At 41.4% G+C, this 22487-nt stretch overlaps 1 protein-coding gene across 1 annotated transcript in view; it reads left to right on the top strand.

The window, feature by feature from the left end:
• The window catches only part of LOC124803392, a 319564-nt gene that overhangs the window by 18990 nt on the left and 278087 nt on the right, over positions 1–22487 (top strand). Inside the window, exon 2 of the mRNA XM_047264575.1 lies at positions 20784–21354. Within this exon, the coding sequence (XP_047120531.1) occupies positions 20784–21354 (571 nt within the window). The remainder of the gene's footprint in view (positions 1–20783; positions 21355–22487) is intronic.

Consider the following 22487-nt stretch of genomic DNA (forward strand, 5'->3'; position numbering starts at 1 on the left):
ATCCCCATTAATGTACGAGTACAAAATAAATGACCAGTCTTTGGAAGCGGTAACATCAGTCAAGTATCATGGTGTGACTATTCCAAATGATCTCAAATGGAATGATCAGATTACACAAATAACGGGTAAGGCGGACTCTGGATTGCGGTTTATTGGTAGAATCCTGAAGCGATGCAGTCCTTCAACAAAGGAAATAGCTTACAGTACTTTAGTTCGCCCAGTCTTAGTGTATAGTTCGTCTGTATGGGACCCTTACTAGATGGGTCTGATTCAAGAGATTGAGAAGGTCCAAAGAAGAGCGGCAAGATTCGTGACTGGTACATTTAGCCATCGCGAGAACGTTACAAATCTCATAGAAAGTTTAAAGTGGGACACACTTGCAGATAGACGACGCGCTAAACAGAAGGGGCTGCTCTCTAAATTCCGAAATCCAATCTTCACCGAGGATGTAGAGCACATATTATTACCACCAACTTTCAAATCGAGTAATGATCATCATTCAAAGACAAGGGAAATAAGAGCTCGTACTGAGGCGTTCAGACAGTCGTTTTTCCCTCGTGCGATCCGCGAGTGGAACAGAGGGGGGTGGGGAATATGACTTTGACGCGAATTGTGCCCTCCGCCACACACCGCTTGGTGGCTAGCGGAGTATATATGTAGATGTAGATGTGAATCCAGATACTGATGGTTCCAGTTATACATGCTTCAATGTATCTGATTCTAGGCGAGTAAATGCTTGTTCTGTGGCAATTGTTGGTATGGCCAACTGTGTAGCGTGAGTTACTCTGTACCTGTTTCACCACCGGCGTGTTGCAATTAAGTCGGCGTATCTTACTTACCTTACGATCGTACATTTCATGGCACTGGGGACGATTTCATTTTGAAGTGTTACGTGACAATGGTGTTATTGTAGAGGGGTTACAGTATTTTTACCGATGTCGCTTACCTACTGGTTTTATTGTGAATAGTGTCGAGAATAGCACATATCTTACGATAGTACACTTCTCTTCACAGGGATGTTTTATTTGGAAACGTTCACGTGATAATGACGATTGTGTAGTTTCTGTCAAAAGGATTTGTGTCAAAGCTGAGAAATTAAAGTTAAGTCATCTTTGTCCTCTTCTACTTTTTTGGTGTAAGTCGTAGATTTTGTCATCGTTTAATGATCGTTTACTTTTGATGATTTGATTTCAGTAATAGTTCGGCAACAATAGCGTTTCTTTCATTGCGTACATGGACTACTATAGTATGGTGTGGTTTAGAAATACAGGACACTATTTTGAAGAGTACCTGACCTGAGATCTAGTGGGTTGTCGCATGGCTTTTTACATTTGTTGGTAAACACACGACCTAACCTTGTTAGATTACAGAGTGTTTTCGTCCTTCCTATGATAGGTCTGTAGGTCGGGTGTTCATACCAATAGTCTAAGGGTACTTTGTTTTACGCAGGAGCTTGTTATTTAATAGCTCTCGTTGACTGAATTAACTTTTGACAGTGCGCTGCAGTTTTTACTGTTTTGTTATTCTGTTGTGTTTCTTTGATCATATGTTTTATCGTGGCTTACCTGTATTTGTGTACTTTCTTTTTGACTCGGATTCTGCTGTCTTTGACCAATGTGTTCCCCATATTCTACGCTTTTTTCTATCTGTAGTTTTCTTGTCTTTGATTCTTAGCAAGCATATGTTATGTTACTCATGCACTGGTTTGTCTGGCTGTGACGTATGGTAGATGGCCTTGTTATGAGTACTGGAATCTCTTATAGACCTTTGATGTCTCTGCAACTCTCCGAATCTCGTTTTACAACGCTCCATACTACTAGTATGTAGCACGTTTTCATTATTTACCATGTTTTGCTCTTTTGTAAGCTTATACGCATCTAAGTTGGGATTTTCCTTGTGACAGTGATGTCTCTTATGAGATTTAGGACGGCGAGGTGGTTGCTGTTACTCTACAATTTGATTTGTAGTAAACAGTTCGTTCGCATACCATATAGCATTTTTAGTCAGTCACATTTTTAGACCCAAATTGACATATTCCACAGGTCACATGTGGGGTATTCGGTGTTTCTTGACTGCGTCTCTTGAGTTGCGTATTGGTTGCTTTAGCATAGCTGTAGCTTTGTGACCTTTACTTCACCATAAACGTTATGGAGAATTTAATGATGTTCTTAACACATACGTGAATTCAACGATTTTTAAGGACCTGATGATAGCTGTGAGTTTTGAGTACGTTATGTGCTACTGTTGTGGGTCACAAGTTTCGCGGTGTGGCTCTAGACTCCTGGCAATTGTAGGCTTGTGCTACTACACTGCTTGTTTTATCGATTTGGTTTTCCTCATTACTTAGAAGGCTTTGATTTGGTGTTGTATACAATTCCATGATTGGTTTCGAGTATGAGCTCATTTCATTACTCCTTTCTCGCTCACAAATGTTGCTCCATTTTGCGCCAGAGTGTTCCTTAATTAGCGGTCTTATCCTTTGATGTCTTGTTGGGTTTTGCTCGTTACCTTTTGCGATGCACCTTGCTATTGCCAGTTTTCCTATTTGGGTTCGTTTCGTCATTTTATAAATAGGCAGTAGCACGATACCTTATACTCCCTGCGGAATAATAATCACACAGTCAACTGATATTCTCAGAGGACTCCCATGGTTAACATTGTACCTGGAATCCTTTTATATTGTACCCTAGTATCTGTCGCCGATTAATTAATGTTTAAGGGACACGAAGCCATGTCTTTTTATTTTTTGATTTGGTATATAACATTATGTCCTCCAGGTATTTTATAAGTATTCCTCGCAAATTCTTTGCTTACCGTTATTCAGTTAGTAATTTTTCAGCCGTTGGGTTTTGCCTCTGGTTGCGTTTTCTGATTCTGCGGTTACTGCTTCTGATAGATCAGTAATGGTGATAATATTTAGGCGATGTATAAGCACACTATTATGTACGCGACGTATTAATTTAAATGAGGATAGGTTTTCCTAAGAGCTAGGGTGTTTCTCACCTACAAGAATTATGAAGGGTTTTTTAAATAAAAATAAAAATATACGTCTAAAAAATGAAAAGAAAGAAATAAAAAGGAAAGAAAAAGGAAAAAAAGTAGAGAAGCTTTATTCGTTGTGCTTCCGAATTTATACAACGTCTATTTTTTTGTTTTTTGTATGGTTTCGTATGTTCTGTTGTAAATATGTGATGTCAAGAAGTTGGCTTCGATGCTAACCAGTATATTACATATTCTGATTCGTTGTGCTTTATGTGCACAGGTACTATTTTTAACGCTGCAAATCACATTTTTCAATTCTGAAGGACTTTTGTTACTAATATTCATTTTTTATAATCTCTGGTTTGGTATACCTTTATATATACCACATGTATACTCGATTTTAACACGCAGGGGCTTTAAGATGGCATTAATGAGTTGCCAAAACTGGTTGTCTAAACAAAATAACTTCTAAAAATAAACGGCTGACGAGTTTTCTTTAGCAAAGATAAGGATTTCAGCGTTTTTGCTACGGTATGTGATACCTGTCCTATACATGGGATTCTACACCATTTCCTGCAAACACTGGAGGGAACAATAGAGGAAGCGTAGATTAGGGGAGATTCTTTTTTCTTTTTTCCTATGCAGAATGTAGTCAGCCCAGACGACGTTGTGACCCTTGATTGAGGCAAACTTTTTTTTTTTTTAATTTAGTGTTATTTTTCTAGTTAGCTCCATTTATAATTATTTACTGGTTAACTTTTAACTTTTTAATTAGACTACTGCTACATTGTCGATGTTATTTACTCTGTGCACGTCCTCACTCTTGAGGCATAACATCGTTTTCAGTGTTGTTCACAAGTATTGTACCTTCTTTGATGATGATAGTTAAAGTCTGATAATGGCCTTGTAAGTCAAAAACCGGTTAACAAAATAAATTAATTGGACTGAAGTGTGGTCGCAATTTTTGCTCTGTAAACGGCGTGGAACCACCAAGGACAATTCAGGAACATTCAACGAAATCTGAAAATGGTCTGTAGCAGAAACTGAGTTTATTATTTGTCGTCTCCCATTTTTGCACTCTTCTGTGGTCCGTGCACAGGGTGGGTGCGAAGGATCACTCTAAGACCCAATCAGCTGGGCAACATTGTCGGTGTCAACCACGAATCTTTGTTGGACTCAAGAACGTGCTTCTACAGACACACTCATTCACTGATTCCTATGCGTAAGCGAGACAGGCAACCCTTTCGACACCCTTTAGATTACGCTTGTGGCCAGAAAGCTGTAGTGCAACGATGTAGGGACACCCAGCTGTATCGTTTTGTAGTACAATCAAATAATTCTGCAGACAACTTTCGCACGGTATGGAGCGTTTTCTTTTTCTTTTTTTTTTTCCCCTTCCAAGCTATCGCCATTCAAAAAGTGTTCAAATGTGTGTGAATTCCTAAGAGACCAAACTGCTGAGGTCATCGGTCCCTACACTTACACACTACTTAAACTAACTTATGCTAAGAACAACACACATACATCCATGCCCGTGGGAGGGCTCGAACCTCCGGCGGGAGGGGCCACGCAATCCGTGACATGGCGCCTCAAAGCGATGTGTTCAGTGTTCAGTGCAAGCACTCCGTCAATAACAACGTGTATATTAATCTCTGGCTCATCTCAGCAAGAGGAATGGAAAGTTTGTTTTGTTTTACAGAACTGGTATGGAGGAGGAGGAGGAGATTAGTGTTTAACGTCCCGTCGACAACGAGGTCATTAGAGACGGAGCGCAAGCTCGGGTGAGGGAAGGATGGGGAAGGAAATCGGCCGTGCCCTTTCAAAGGAACCATCCCGGCATTTGCCTGAAGCGATTTAGGGAAATCACGGAAAACCTAAATTAGGATGGCCGGAGACGGGATTGAACCGTCGTCCTCCCGAATGCGAGTCCAGTGTGCTAACCACTGCGCCACCTCGCTCGGTAACTGGTATGGAGACCACCGTCTTCCACTGAGGTTAACCAAGTTGTTGCTCTTTGTGGAGCTGAGAGATTACAACATTACATTCCACACGTGCTAGTCGTGTCACAAACTGTGGTAGGAAGGGTGCTGCATTGAAATTGATAGATAGGCTTTACTGTGGGACGCTAGGTCAGGGCCGTCCTTGTTGCACCATACTGCGAGAGGATAGAGCTATTTGATGCCAGGCTGTCCAAGACGGCCGCTATTTCTACTTGTCAAGTGGCGTCGTTGCTGACAGTTCAGCGATGGCTCCAAGATCTGCCATTTATCTGCACCAGTCAGTGACAGTGTCCAAATTGACAAGTGCACATCTAATGGGCATCTTCCAGCTTGACTGACAGCACTGGCAGTGGTGTTGGAGCATTGGCATCAAGTTCTCTTTGCAGATGAGTCAAGCTTCTCCAGGCAGGGCTATGACGACAGTATCCATGAGTCTGGTGTTGCGATGTTCAGGTGAGGAATTATGTTGGCGTCACCTGCCTGCAGATCAACTCCGGGGTGGATCTTCCTCGATTTGGGGAGGTATCAGGCTAAACAGGAAAGAGCACCACTTAGTCATGCCGACATTAAACACCCATCGCTACCACGATGACGTAACGGAGGCATACGTATTTCAGGAGGCTACACCAATTGGACCACGCTTCACAATGATGCAGGTCAACGCTCGACCTGACATCGCCCAGGTCATCTGAGATGATTTGAATGCAGCCGGCAGTCCAGTGACGGAACAGCCTGCCAACAACACTGACCGAAACCGAACTGAACATGCATGGGATTTCAAGGGCCTGGGCTCCGTCCCTAAAGGTGAAAGTATCAGCAATGATCAACTGCATGAGGAGGCAGAAGGCAGTGGAAACCACTGCGTTAATGACACATAATGTGTATCCACAGGAAATGTGGCCTACAATTGAAAAAGTGGCATGATGATCTCAACATTCGCAAAATATTCCGGACTTATTCCTCATTCGGATCTGTGGGAGGAGACTGTCAAGCAAGAGGTGACTATGAGGAAAACTTGAATAATCAATTAACGTTTAGCGTTCTATGAATCGGGGCGTGGAATGTCAGATGTTTAAACTTGGAGGGAAAGCTAGAAAAACTGAAAAGGTAATTAAAAGCGTCAATCTAGATATAGTGGGGGCCAGTGAAGTGAAATGTAAAGAAGACAAGGATTCCTGGTCACGTAACTGCAGGGAAGTATCAACAACAGCAGAAAATGGTATGACGGGAGTAGAACTCTTTGTGAAAGGGAATGTAGGACTGAGAGTTAGTGTAAACATTTCAGTGATAGTGTTGTTCTCATCAGAATCGACAGCAAACCAGCACTGACAGCGACAGTTCAGGTGTACATGTCAACGATGCAAGCAGAAGATGAAGACATACAGGAAGTATATGAGGATACTGAACGAGTCTTTCAGCATGTAAAGAGATGAAAATCTAATGCTCATGGGGGATTGGAACACGCCTGTAGGGTAACGAGCAGAAGAAAGGATTACAGGAGAATATGGACTTTGTAGCAGGAATGAGTCAGGAGAAATATTAACTGATTTATGAAAGAAATTTCAGATGGTAACAGAGAATACTCCGTTCAACAGTCACAAGAGGAGGAGGTATACTTGGAACAGGCCGAGAGATGCAGGAAGATTTCAGTTACATTACATCATGTCAGGCAGAGATTCCGAAATCAGATATTGGATTGTAAGGTGCTCCCAGCGCCAGATATAGATTCAGATCACAATTTGGCAACGATGAAGGGTAGTTTGAAGTTTAAGAGGCTAGTAAGGAAGCGTCAATGCACAAAGAAGTTGGATACACACTGTGTTGTGGTTTGGCAAGAGGGCCAACCCTCTAATGTAAGAGGAAGCCGAAAGGCACGCGTTTTAGCTCACGCAGTCTGGCGTGAGGTCTGGAACAGGACAAGGAAGTTAGACTAGAAAAAAAGGATGTAGCTGGTGGAATACTTAACTTTAATCCATTAATGTTGAACGTAGCTCTTGTCTGTACATTATTTACAATATCAATAGCAACTGATAATGGCGCCTTGCTAGGTCGTAGCAAATGACGTAGCTGAAGGCTATGCTAACTATCGTCTCGGCAAATGAGAGCGTATTTTGTCAGTGAATCATCGCTAGCAAAGTCGGTTGTACAACTGGGGCGAGTGCTAGGAAGTCTCTCTAGACCTGCCGTGTGGCGGCGCTCGGTCTGCAATCACTGATAGTGGCGACACGCGGGTCCGACGTATACTAACGGACCGCGGCCGATTTAAAGGCTACCACCCAGCAAGTGTGGTGTCTGGCGGTGACACAACACACTGTGATAATGAATATCTCAGTAGGCAGTTCAGATGAAGAAGAATATCTCTAAAAAGGGCAATTATAGACGATTCAGAGGAAAGCGTAGGTACAAGGAATGCAACTGCGAAGAAACCTTGGGAAACACGAGATATGCTTCAGTTGACCGACGAAAGAAGGAAGTACAAATACGCCCAAGGAAATTCAGAAATACAAGAATACAAGTCCCTTTCAAAAATGGTTCAAATGGCTCTGAGCACTATGGGACTCAACTGCTGTGGTCATAAGTCCCCGAGAACTTAGAACTACTTAAACCTAACTAACCTAAGGACAGCACACAACACCCAGCCATCACGAGGCAGAGAAAATCCCTGACCCCGCCGGGAATCGAACCCGGGAACCCGGGCGTGGGAAGCGAGAACGCTACCGCACGACCACGAGACAAGTCCCTTTCGAATGAAATAAATAGGAAGTGCAGGAAGCTACGGTGAAATAACAACATGAGAATTATAAAGAAATCGAAAAAAATTACTGTTTGAAGGACTAAGTCAGTACACAGAAAAATAAAAACAACCTTCTGTGAAATTAAAAACAAGGGTGGAAACATTAAGAGATCAATGGGAACTCTACGTGTTCAATGCAGAGGAGAGAGTGGATAAGTGGAAAGAGTACGTTGAAGGCGTCTGTGAGGCGGAAGACTTGTCTAATGACGTGATAGGAGAAGAAGCAGTAGGCGACATGCAAGAGTTAGGGAATCCACTATCAGAATTTAAAAGAGATTTCGAAGATTTGCTATCGAATAAGGCAGAAGGGTTGGATTTCATGAGAATTTCCTAAATCATTAGTGGAGTTGGCATGGTGTATAGAATGCATGAAACTTGCGATATACCATCAGACTGTCGGAAAAACATCATCCACACAATTTCGAAAACTACAAGAGCCGATAAGTGCGAAAATTATAGAACAATCAGCTTCCAAGTTGCTGACAAGACTAATATACAGAAGAATGGAAAATAAAACTGAGGATGTGTTAGATGACGATCAGTTTGGCTTTAGGAAAGGTAAAGGTACCAGAGTTCTGAAGTAGCGGTTGATAATGGAAGCAAGACTAAAGAAAAATCAAGGTACGTTCGTAGAATATGTCGTACTGGAGAGAGCGTACGACAGAGTAAAAAGGTTCAAGATGTTCGAAATCCTGAGAAAAATAGGGGTAAGCTATAGGGAAAATGAAGAAGAATTACAGGATCTGCTGAATGGAATGAATACACAATATGAATATGAATACAGAATATGGACTGAGAGTAAATCGAAGAGCCGAAAGGAATGAAAAGTATCAGAAATGTCAACAGCGATAAACTTAACATTATAATTGGTGTTTAAGATGTAGATATAGTTAAGGAATTCTGCTACCTAGGAAGCAAAATAACCCATGACAGATGAAGCAAGAGAATATATAAAACAAAATAGCACTAGTAAAAAGTGCATTTCTGGCCAAGAGATATCTACTAGTATGAAATATAGGCCTTAATTTAAGGAAGAAATTTCTGAGAATGTACATTTGGAGCATAGCATTGTATGGTAGTGAAACATGGACTATGGGAAAACCGGAGCAGGAGAGAATCGAAGCATTTCAGATGTGGTGCTACAGCCGAATGATGAAAATTAGGTCGAGTTAGGAGGTTCCCCGAAAAACCGAGAGGAAAGGAATATATGGAAAACACTGAGAAGAAGAATGGATAGGGCAGCAGGACATCTGTTAAGATACCACAGAATAACCACCATGATACTAGAGGAAGCTGTAGAGGGAAAAAGCTTTCAGTGGAAGGCAGGGATTGGACTACATCCAGCAAATAATTGAGGACGTACGTTGCCAGTATTACGACATGAAAGCAGGAGAGGAATTTGTGGCGAACCGCATCAAACCACACAGAAAGCTGATGACACAAAAAGGCAATAACAGAGAAAAATATTAATAAGACAATGAACAGCGCTCGGATTAAAAAAGGATATGAGACAAAGATACAGTCATCCGCTTCCCTGATCAGTGAAGAAAAACTGTGGAAAGTATTCAATTGAATATACAGTCTAATGAGTAGAGGATATGGACTGAAAGTCAATCGAAGAAATAACGAAAGTAAAATGGAGGAGCGGAAATGAGATTAGCGATAAACTTAGTATTAGATAGGGAAACAGGCTGTGTTGCAAAGTTGTTTATTTCAACAACGCATTCCATCCTCCTGGGGTATCGTCAGATTGTCTATAGAACAATAAAACAATCCATTAAGAACAGGATGGAAGAAAATGGTCCTATTTTGCACAACTAAGCGAATAAATGAACTGAAATATATATTAGAATTTACGTAATAGTAACTGGATATAAACTCATCCGTCACAGAGCGCCACAGAACGAGAAGTAGACCTAATAAAAAGAAAGGAAGTACGAAAGTAATCCATCCCGTACATGAACGAGACGGAAAGACTTTTACAAATAAAGAGCTTATATTGCCTTAACCACACCAGCAAACTTCGCCATATCAGCACAGCGTTGGACCACGTTTAAAGAACTATAAACGCCGTTTCAGTTGCGCGCGGCAGAACAAGTCCGTTTAGCGATCACATAGATGTGGCAAAAGATAACCAGGTGGCGCATAGAATCAGTTGTTAAGACAAATAGAATAAAATGTGTTTATGGAAATCACAAGAAACAAATAAAATAAGAGAAGCATACAAAATCACGTAAAACCAAATATATATTAAGTTGCCTGTACATGAAGAAACCAGTAAAGTGATGTTAACTTCACCAATAGCAAGGCAAGTATGCCATAAAGGTCCAGTAATGCGCGGCACATTGGCTAAAATTTAAATTGCCATCGTGATAAAATTTGCGGATCACAAACGATGACCTACCCTAAGCAAGTAACGCTGCGTACCATTGTACCAACATTCTACAAACTTAGTCGTAACAGATCTGATTTTTACTGATGCTTGTCAACATGCAGGTGCTTAACAATCTCCAACTCCTCAAGCATATTCAGTTTTCCCCTTCTGAACACAGTGTGGGAGACTCATTCCCTGCTTGACTTATGATGCTCGGCCAAAGCGAAATGCTTTAAAAGCCTGGCCTTTCTTGGTAAACAAAAGCTCACTAAACCTCATCTTTAACATTCTGCCAGTCCGGCCTGTATCAGCCATTTTGCAATCACTGCATTCCAATACGCGCACACCAGCTCCTGCATACCTACCTCTGCAGCGGAGCTCTTTATGAATATAAATCTGAATTTTACTACCGGTAGTAAAATTAACACGCATATCCCGTTTTTTGAAGAACTTAGCCAGCTCACAGGAGAGATTCCAGTAAATGGGACCCTCACAAATTTGGATGTTTTTTGTTTATACTTTATCAACTATTTCAGGACTGTGTAAGAGGTCCATGACTAAGGACTTTGTTGCTAGCGCACTCGAGCAGATGTAATTTCGATGGATTGATCAAGCGCTGCCTGCGATATGTAAGCTATAAGAGAATCTCTCACCAGAGAGCAGTGCTGACTGCAGTACGAACTGTGTAGCAGTAGCAGTAAGTAGTAGCTGGCAGTCTGGTGTATCGAGTTGGCTGGGCCAGTCGTGGGGAGCGATGGCGGTGCCTGAGCGATGTAGTATAAGGTAAAAGCAGCCTCGCGCATATGTACTGTTGTTATATCAAGTCCCATCTAAACGTTTTTAAAAAATCTCTTAATAATAAACTTTCTTACAAAAATTAACTTTTGACAATCATTTATCTCAATTTTAAGAATTTACTAATTTCTCCAATCCATGGTCATCCCGATTATTGTAAAGAAAAAAATTTGTTGTTATTTTTATACATGACAAATCTATCGGCCAGCATTGCACTGGGCTGTGCCAGAAAAATTTCTTATAGGAGCAGATATATACGCGTTATCCGGCGACTTCATTGAGGTAAGAATTTTCAATTTATTCAGAATGATCTTTCAGGGCCATGACGCAGCACTGCTGACGTTCAAATTTACCAGTTTAGATTCATAGTCAGTTAATTATTGAAAGGTTATAAGTAAGCCACAATTTTATTGAGAGGTTAGTCACGTTATTATTGTGAGGTTACGGAATAATAAACTGTTGGTAGGTTACGAAATTTATCTGTGGGGAGATTACACTGAATGCGAATCTATACATAAATAAATGTTTTTCTGTTGGGAGGTTACAACTGTAAGCATTGTTTACAGCGATGCGTTTCAAATTCCCTAATTACTTTTCTGTGGAAGAGAGGATGAGCGGGATCTCACTAATGCGGTTTACCACAGATATGAAAAAGCTCAATTTGTACGCGTAAGAATGGCAGGAGGAGGCATGAATTATAGAGTCGCTAGTGGTAGTTTCACGACAGGTGTCAAAGCGAATTCCACCACGCCGAAGCTGCAAGTCTAAATAGTTACGCTCCCTGTTACAGTCCTTCGCTTTGTGAGTAAATATGTCTGGGTGTATGATCTATGAGAGACAGGACCGATGAAGGTAATAATGATATCATCTACGTAAAGGCGGTAGAAGAGGACCTGATGCGAACGACTAGCATTCTGCCTAAAATAGCTACACTTTCAATGACTGACAAAAATGTCCGCGAGACATCCTGTTAGGCAGTTGCCCATGGCCAAACCATTCTTCTGCTTACAATACTGATCTTTGAACGGGAAGTAATGGCAAGATGTAAGTAACATCAGTAAGATGGCCTACTATTTCATCGAAGCTTAGCTGACGATGCTCAAAGAAATTTTTTTGTATAATAAGGGCCGTCTCATCCAAAGGAAAAGTTTTGTTACAGACTTTTAATATCCAGAGAGAGCAAACTATGTAAGTTAGGAAAGTTTTATCATTTAAAAGTTGAACCAACTCCCTTCTATTAGAAACTACAACATTACTTCTAAGAAGTTAAGAATATGTTTTGGAGGCAGTTTCACCTGGGTTCCCAATAAGATTAACTATCGGACATGTCGGAAAGCTATCCGTATGAGTCTCAATTTAGGTACGAAGTGTTAGTGTTCTAGGGTTCATCACTTTCAATTTCGGTACGAGGTCAGGACAAAAAATACTGCAGCAGCCGTCTATATGGGTTTTCAGACCATTCGTGTACATTTCAGTTCACCAGTATCATATTCCATTTCTTCGCTGTTATTCTCCTCAAAAAATCGCAAGGACGTAGCTTTATAACCTTTCCTACAAATGACGACTGATGTAAGCCCATATCAGCACGAACAATTAATGCTTCATCAGATCTCAACCTATTATTAATAAAATTTAGAAGCACCTGGCCTTTATTACTGGATTTTTATGGGTAGCCTTTTCAGTAAGATCACTACATACCGTCTTGACTTTTTCCGACTCGATGCAAGTGGTAGAGCATTTTTTTAAATCTGTCATCAAAGCCATAACCATCCTTTCATCAAGTCGAGGTAGAATGTTATACTTGAACCTTTTATTTAGTAAGTCACATTCCTGAGTACTGAAATCTGTTTCCTTAAAATTTAATACACTACGGGATGGCTTATTGTCGTACTTTATTCATTTTAATTAAGTCCACTTCTCATTCTGTAGGACCCTATGACGGATAGGTTTTATGTCGACTTACTTTTAAGTAAGTTCTAGTATATATTCCAGCTCATTTAATCGCGTAGTTGTGCAAGATAGGACCACGCCCTTCTCTCTATTATTTTCTTAATGGGCTATTTTCATGTTATAGACAATCTGATCATGCTCCAAACAAGTGAAATGCAATACTGAAATAAATAACTTTGCAGTTTGAAATAGTTCAGAAGTGTTGGTGTGACAGCCAGTCAAAATGGAATGGAGTAAGTTCTGCTTAGCATCAAAATTGGGAACCACGAATTAGACGAAGTGCAGGAATTCTGCTAACCAAGAAGCAAACTAACCCATGGCGGACAAAGCAAGCAAGACATACAACGCAGATTAGTACAGGCAGAAAGAGCACTGCTGGTCGGTTAAAGTCTACTAGTAACAAACACCGGCCTTAATCTGAGGAGTAAATTTCTGTGAAAGTGGAGCCCAGCATTTTACGGCAGTGAATCATGGACAGTGCGAAAACCGGCACAGGAGAGAATCGAAGTGTTTGAGATTTAGTGCAGCAGGTGGACGTTGAACATAGAAGGATTGATAGGATAAGAAATGAGAATGTTTTACGCAGAATCGGCGAAGAAAGGAACATATGGAGAAGACTAACCACAAGAAGAGACAGGATGATAAGACATCCGTTCAGGCATCAGGCAACAACATTCGTGGTTCTAGAGAAAGCTGTAGACGGTAAAAATAATAGGGAAAGAAAGAGACTGGAACATATCCAACAAATAATTAAGGAAACAGGGTGCTAGTGCTATTCTGAGATGAAGAGATTGATTAAAAGAGAACAATTCGTAGCCGTCCGCTTATCGAAACAGTCAAAAGACTGATGACTCAAAAATAGAAAAGAAAACAAAATAGCAGGTAGTATCCTACACGGTTCTTCTTCTGATATCGTTACGTAGCTGTTCGATCCAGGCAGAGGCAGTCTCCATAGGTCTTTCTTATAAAAGATAAAAAATTATGATAAATACTCATTAAACCCTTGACCAGACGTAAAAAAATAGAAAGGAATATTCCTCTAACAATTATGTGCATTTACTGCACGTGAAGTATCAGTATACTCAAATAGTTACAATTAAAATCAGTCTTGATCACAAATTTATTTATTCTGGTAACCGTTTTCGGCCACCCCTGTGGTCATCTTCAGACCAAAATGCTGTATGAGCAGGAGCCTCCTTCTGGTGGAGCAGTGATTTACCACCAGAAGGAGGCTCCTGCTCATACAGCATTTTGGTCTGAAGATGACCACAGTGTAATATTTCTGGCTTAGTCAGCCATCATATTAGGCTCCAAGAAGCTGTTCCCAGAGCAGTGTAGATGCAAGGAGTATATAGATGACGAAATGTGGTGTGAGGTATCTGTGACAGATGTCAGATTCGGTACAATTCCCGTGAGAAAGACCGCCTGCATAATGCTACTACTCTGTGATTGGCTGCTGTGTTCGGAGCAACGGCGCCAAAACATTAAAGTGTAGTTATTATTATTAGTTAATCTACTACTTATTGGAATGACTTCACTTTTTAATATAAATATCTCTCAACAGCTGACTATCAATCAGTCATTTTAGAATTATTAAAAACAATTTAAATCAAACACAGAAGACTGACGAAATTGCAGACGAAACACTTCGGAAGCGTTCGGGTCACGCCTTTTCTGGCATGGCGCGCGAAGTGTTTCGAGCTGTTCGTCACTCTGGATTAGGCAGTATAACGACTCCTTTTCTTACTAGGCTAATTACTGTTTAGCTCTACAGGGCCATTATACTGAAATGTTTCCCCACACCACCTAGTATTGTCTTTCTATTTGTGTGAGTAACTGTATGTTCACTGTTGTGGGTAAATTCATACAGCGTACACAGGGCGGTGTGTGAAACTGATGGCGATGTAGAGCTAAACAGTAATTAGCCTAGCAAGAAAAGGAGTCGTTACAAAATGGCGACCGTGACAGGACACGATCCTGATACAACACTCATAGTGATCCTGCAATATAAATATGATAGTAATTTAGTAAGTAATGTTTCATTGTGTGTATATATGTCTAGTCTTATAGAGTAACTACATTATGGTCCTTTGTATGTTTCATGCTAACGCTAACGTGCGGGAGTATCTTACGAAGAGAACGAGTGCGCCGTCCCAGCGGCCGAGCAGAAACTTCAAAAAGGCCAGAACATTTGAATTACTAGCTTTCTTGAGCATTTATGCATTGTAGTGACCCTTCATGTAGAAATAGAGTTGCTATATTACTTTTACTAGAATTCCAGTATTTCAGTAGATATAGTAAGACAACATTTTATGTGTTATCTATGCACTGTTTTTGTGTCACATTGTAAAGTGTACATTAACAGCATTAGGACATTAACGTTTTTGCGTGTGTAAAAGTTTAATAGTCACTTTTGTAGGACTTACTTAGAGGAGAAACTGTCAATTGCACATTTACATGGTGATAACGAGATCTATGTTCAAAGCCAATAAGCAAGCACGCATCACAATGCCACAAAATGAATTAAATAGTGTGAATGCATCGTCAACTAGTGCCACAGAATTTAATACCGCCGTCGTTAGCGATATGTCGATTACGGCTGAGCAACCAGCAATAATTAATGCGCTCATGCCGTCGACACAAACGGTTGCTAATTCCGACATTCATATGTCGAAAGAAGTCCAGAGAAATATGCAGCAACCAACAAACAACATGAATTTCATCTCTGACACAGACGCGTGCGAAAACGAAATGACTGTACCGAAAATTGTGTCGGTACAATCCTCAGTAAGCCCAGTGCAATCGCCAATTGCTGAGAATACCGATTTGTTATCCCAGCTGATGTCAAGTTTGACTGTCATAACACAAGGGATTAAAGCATTGGAAACCACGCAATCCACGTTTGCAAATGACATGAATCGTAGATTCCAGGCATTGGAAACCACGCAATCTAATCTTGCAGCGTCACAATCCACGTTTGCAAACGACATGAATCGTAGATTCCAGGCATTGGAGAGTGCGCAATTTAATTTGGCTCAGGAGCAATCTAATAAACTAAAAGAAATAAATGATAAGATTACTGAAAAATTCCAGAGTTTGGAAACAAAGCAGAGTCACTTGATTACCAGTCAGGCACAACTCATAGTTACACAAGAACAACAGTATCAGTTACTCACACAAATAGAAAGACAATACTAGGTGGTGTGGGGAAACATTTCAGTATAATGGCCCTGTAGAGCTAAACAGTAATTAGCCTAGTAAGAAAAGGAGTCGTTATAGCAGCCGAGAAGAAGAGACATGTTGTCTGTCGTAGGATGTGTTTCCAATATTTATTTAAGTTCCTGTTCGTCACTCTGCATTAGGCAGTCGAGAAGAACAGACATGTTGTCTGTCGCAGGATGTGTTTGCCAGTATTCAGTATTAAAAGATTCACTCCGGTAGTCATGAGGCACAGACACGTGCCACAAATAGTGTAAAGATACATTTTCGTAAATATTGTGTTTGATCATGTACTTTGCTGTATCATAAGGTGTTGTATTAAGATCATGTAGTCTTCTCGTGTGGCTATATTAAAATACGCGAGTGGCATCCCAAAGAAGTGATACATTGTTTCAGAACAGGACCTCTGCCTCAAGATACAGAACCTACGACCTGCGTGCTGTTTTCTGCGGTGGGGACATCAACTTGAAGACAGCAGGTTAGTGAACTGTAACAGAACCTTGGTATTCCACACAGTGCAGTGGAAACAACTAGGTGCCTCGCGTGTACTGCATGCACAGAACAAATGTGCTCAGCGACACGTCATCTGCAGTAATGCAGAGGAGGTGAAGGAGGATGATCGTTATTAACACCAACAATCAATTCATTCTTCCTTTCTTGCCGTAACAGGCGTGGTCGAAACCGGTTACCAGAATAAATAAATTTGTGATAAAGACTGATTTTAATAGTAACTAATTGTAATAACATTGATCACTGTCTGCTCCCACGATATATTCAAAAGTAAATCAGTATACTCGTATGTCGAAAAGTCCAACTAAATTGGCGAAAATAAATTGATGGTTTAGAAAGAAGACATGAATATTAAACTCGTAAAATTTAACAGCAATATAGGTTGTTTTTCTGTATTTGTTTATTGTTTTTAGAGAACCTGGCCTCCTGTGGGTTTAAGGCAGGTCGTACAATACATTCAATTAATTATTTTCTACAATATAATGGGTCTTTCTTATTCTTAACTGTAATAATGCGGTACATATGAGAGCAATTTATGCAGCATAACTTAACAACAAATATACAAAATAATCATTAATTAGAAATAATTTGAATTGAAAATAACTAAAGAAAAATATACGGAGGTCAATTCTTTTTATTTCTTTATTGTACCCACCAGATACAGCTGCTGAAAGAAAAGAAATGGGAAAGCAAAGATTTTGTTTATTATAAAATAACTTCGACAGCTGTCAGACACTTGCAATACGGAAACATAACTTTTAATGTGAGCTGTCATCTGTGTAAGTGACGTATAATATCTGAGAGTGTATGCATAAGAGGACGACGAAAAATACTAAACACACCAGCAGCCTCTCACACATCGCGAACATTACGTCTGAAAAAATCATTATAGACCAATAATACACTTGGTAATAGGAATTACTTCACAAAACACGACGTTCAGGAAGTAAATAAAGGATATTTGTGACTGGAAGCAGCAGTCGTTCTTTTACAACAAACAAAATCATTTCTTTTATTGTCGAACACTCTCACCAACCATATCCGATGGATAAAACAAAAAATAAGAAACATTCACCTCGGTTTTCGCTTCGTTAGATCATCTCGTTTCAAATTCTTCCTAATTAATAAGGATTATTTTAAGTTACATTACAAATAATTGCATTAAATTGCTTTCCATGTTCCGAACTACGAGGATTTCGTTAAACGCCTTTTCGTTTGCGATTATCTTGAAAAGTCGCGAATTTTGCTTAGGATTAGCGGTTATAGCTGAAACAACCGGTTTACGGTTACACTGATTCTTTTCGTCTCCTGCTTAACCTGACTGTTAAAAATGCTCAGAATTACAGGGTTATGTCAAAACCGATTTTCGGTTTTTTATTGCTATTACGTCCAGCAATAAAAGTAGACCTCGAACAAAGATTGAAACATTATAATCAAAGTGAAGGAGCAGGAGGTCACGATCGGTATTGGTTTGAGACTGCAGCAGAAATAGATCCCATTTTCTCCAGGAACGGTCGCGAAAGTGAAGAAGGTCGCAGCGACTGCAAGAGGGAAAGGTCACACGTTAACGACTTCCCTGTATCGTCACTTTTGGCCGGTATCAATTTTTCACCCTGAAGCAACCACAAAATTAAGTCATCTCAAGTTTACAGCACGTCAATAAAATTGTAGGTATTGACACACAGTCAACATGGGTTTAGAAAACGTCGTTCCTGTGAAACACAACTAGCTCTTTATTCACATGAAGTGCTCAGTGCTGTTGACAAGGGATTTCAGATCGATTCCGTATTCCTGGATTTCCGGAAGGCCTTTGACACTGTACCACACAAGTGGCTCGTAGTAAAATTGCGTGTTTATGGAATATCGTCTCAGTTATGTGACTGGATTCGCGATTTCCTGTCAGAGAGGTCACAGTTCGTAGTAATTGACGGAAAGTCATCGGGTAAAACACAAGTGATTTCTGACGTTCCCCAAGGTAGTGTTATAGGCCCTTTGCTGTTCGTTATCTATATAAACGATTTGGGAGACAATCTGAGCAGCCATCTTCGGTTGTTCGCAGATGACGCTGTCGTTTATCGACTAATAAAGTCATCAGAAGATGAAAACAAACTGCAAAACGATTTAGAAGAAATATCGGAATGGTGCGAAAATAACAAAAAGTCTGAGGTCATCCACATGAGTGCTAAAAGGAACTCGTTAAACTTCCGTTACACGATAAATCAGTCTAATCTAAAAGCCGTAAATTCAACTAAATACCTAAGTATTACAATTGCGAACAACTTAAATTGGAAGGAAGACACAGAAAATGTTGTGGGGAAGTCTAACCAAAGACTGCGATTTATTGCCAGGACACTTGGAAAATGTAACAGACCTACTAAGGGAACTGCCTACACTACGCTTGTCCGTCCTCCTTTAGAATATTGTTGCGCGGTGTGGGATCTTTACCAGATAGGACTGACGGAGTACATCGAAAAAGTTCAAAAAAGGGAGCACGTTTTGTATTATCGCGAAATATGGGAGAGAGTGTCACAGAAATGATACAGGATTTGGGTTGGAAATCGTTAAAAGAAAGGCGTTTTTCGTTGCGACGGAATCTTCTCACGAAATTCCAATCGCCAACTTTCTCCTCCGTATGCGAAAATATTTTGTTGACACCGACCCACATAGGGCGGAACGATCACCACGATAAAATAAGGGAAATCAGAGCTCATACGGCAAGATGTAGGTGTTCATTCTTTCCGCGCGCTATACGGGATTGGAATAATAGAGAATTGTGAAGGTGGTTCAATGAACCCTCTGCCTGGCACTTAAATATGATTTGCAGAGTATCCATGCAGATGTAGATGTAGATGTCAATCAAATTTACCCTTATTTCCAAGGAAACAGGTGGATGTTTTCTCCTTGTATGATACCGCATATCTTTTACAGTAACTGGAGTATTCAACGTCACTGCTACCGCACTTCGTAAAATACTTCCTAACTAGGGTAGCGTCCTGTATAGACTAGATAGGAACATGTCTTACATGCGTACCCCCTAATAGGCCAATCCACACAGCACCAGGTACAGTACTGTCTCTACAATTCTATACCGACCTTTAATTCATATTTATATTTAAAATGAGGAAATTCCTCCAGCTGTATTTAAGGTGTCGATTTTATTTTGGCAACTAGTTTCAACGTTATAACAATGTCATCTTCAGGCCCATACACTTGTTGACGTCAACTGCGTGCGGCTGATACTAGAAGTCAGTGGTGAGATACGGACGTGCTCCGTGCTGAAGGTATCAGCCGCACGCAGCTGACGTCAACAAGTGTATGGGCCTGAAGATGACGTTGTTACAACGTTGGAAGTAGTCGCCAAAATAAAATCGACACCTTAAATACAGCTGGAGGAATTTCTTCATTTTTAATATAAATTTCTACCAGCTGACGTCCCACTGTCCTCCATTTCAACTATGGGTGTACGAAGATCTTAATTCATGTTGCTAGTTTCTAACTATAGGTGTTGTTATTAATATAGTGCTGATCGCTTTTCCCAGTTTCTATGACGATCCAATATTTCAAATCAATGGTTCAAAAATGTTCAAATGTGTCTGAAATCTTATGGGACTTAACTGCTAAGGTCATCAGTCCCTAAGCTTACACACGACTTAACCTAAATTATCCTAAGGACACACACACCCATGCCCGAGGGAGGACTCGAATCTCCGCCGGAACCATCCGCACAGTCCATGACTGCAGCGCCTAAGACCGCTCGGCTAATCCCGCGCGGCAAATCAATGGTAATTTTACGAATAATCATTACTCATTTCTTTAAAAAAAAGTGGTATATAAAACCAAAAATTGTAGTACTTTTGCTACAGTAAATTGCCATGCTGCTTTTCTTACCCGGTTATTAGTAAAAAACTAGAAAGAAAAAACCTGTCATAAGATAGACTAAACAAATACCGAAACATAAGGATTATTCAGAGCTAAAATGCTGGTTTCGGTTTTAGCCCTGATTTTGCTTGCAGCGGATGGAAAGCTTCACTGCCTTGATGCGTGTGGCTAATGGAAATCAAACAAACTTGGCGAGACCAAGGGTAGTGAGGAACACAATGTGTGAGCACTTGCGCCGCCCCACTCGGTGTGCCTGCTTGTGGATGGGTACCGTAAACAGGAGTACAGGGAGGTTCCGGGCCGCTCCGCGCGGCGCGGCAGCGCCACGGTCGCGCAGTCTCCGTGCAGTATAGCCCGGCGCGGCGGCTATCGACCGTAGCAGAAAGTAAGCAACGGGTTCTGTCGGCCTGGAAGGGGCAGAGTGGGGGGAGGGGCGGCGAGGGGAGGGGCTCGGATGCGCTGCACTCGAGCCCGCGGCGCGGCCCACGTGACTGGCGCGTTCGGGGCGCGGCCGCGTCTGCCCCAGCTGCAGTCGAGTCGCGAGTGCACAGTGTTCGGGCGCGGGCGCGGAGAGCCGTCGCAGACGTCAACAAACCGGCAGCTGTCGCGCGCGCGGCCCAGTGGAAGATGCTGCGCTCGCCGTCGCACGAGTCCGTCACCACGGACCTGTCGCTCTTCTCCGTGTCGTCTCTGGCGTCCGAGGCCGGGACGGGGCGGCGCCTCGTCACCTTCAAGTCTTACAGCGAGGCGCAGCTGGCGGCGGCGGCGGGCGGCGTCGCGGGGGCTGGGGGCGCCCCTGGAGGCAGTGCGGCCAGGGGGCCCAGCCCCAACCCCGACACCAGGCACTCCAGGTGAGCCGGCCGCTCGTGGCGAACACAGCATATGGCACCGCCACTACCGCAGGGGTCCATCCTATGACCATCATTACTGATTGTTACGATCTTAACAGACGACAGCAATAGAAGGTTGTTTGATTACAGGATTTCACGTGGAATACGCTATTTTGAATCACCTTATAGCAAACCGAGTGCATCACAAATTTTTGGACCACTGCTGCTACTGAACCGTAACTCTACCACCCAAGCAGGAGCTGGGCAAGGTACACACCCCACGGAATGCCTTAGTGCTGTGGCATCAAAGGTGTATTGTCGTGATCACGACAGGAATTCGTCTTTTGTTGTTGTGGTCTTCAGTCCTGAGACTGGTTTGAAGCAGCTCTCCATGCTACTCTGTCCTGTCCAAGCCTCTTCATCTCCCAGTACCTAATGCAATCTACATCCTTCTGACTCTGCTTAGTGTATTCATCTCTTGGTCTCCCTCTACGATTTTTACCCACCACGCTGCCCTCCAGTATTAAATTGGTGATCCCTTGATGCCTCAGAACATGTCCTACCAACCGATCCCTTCTAGTCAATTTGTGCCACAAACTCCTCTTCTCCCCAGTTCTATGCAATACCGCCTCATTAGTTATGTGATCTACCCATCTAATCTTCAGAATTCTTCTGTAGCACCACATTTCGAAACCTTCTATTCTCTTCTTGTCCAAACTATTTATTGTCCATGTTTCACTTCCATACATGGCTACACTCCATACAAATACTTCCAGAAACGACTTCCTGACACTTAAATCTAGACTCGACGTCAACAAATTTCTCTTCTTCAGAAACGCTTTCCTTGCCATTGCCAGTCTACATTTTATATCTTCTCTACTTCGACCATCCTCAATTATTTTGCTCCCCAAATAGCAAAACTCCTTTACTACTTTAAGTGTCTCATTTCCTAATCTAATTCCCTCAGTATCACCCACCTTAATTCGACTACATTCCATTATGCTCGTTTTGCTGTTCTTGATGTTCATCTTATATCCTCATTTCAAGACACTGTCCATTCCATTCAACTCCTCTTCCAAGTCCTTTGCTGTCTCTGACAGAATTAGAATGTCATCGGCGAACCTCAAAGTTTTTATTTCTTCTCCACGGATTTT

The sequence above is a fragment of the Schistocerca piceifrons genome, chromosome 6 (genome assembly GCF_021461385.2).
Source record: "Schistocerca piceifrons isolate TAMUIC-IGC-003096 chromosome 6, iqSchPice1.1, whole genome shotgun sequence".
In the NCBI taxonomy this organism is placed as follows: Eukaryota; Metazoa; Arthropoda; class Insecta; order Orthoptera; family Acrididae; genus Schistocerca; species Schistocerca piceifrons.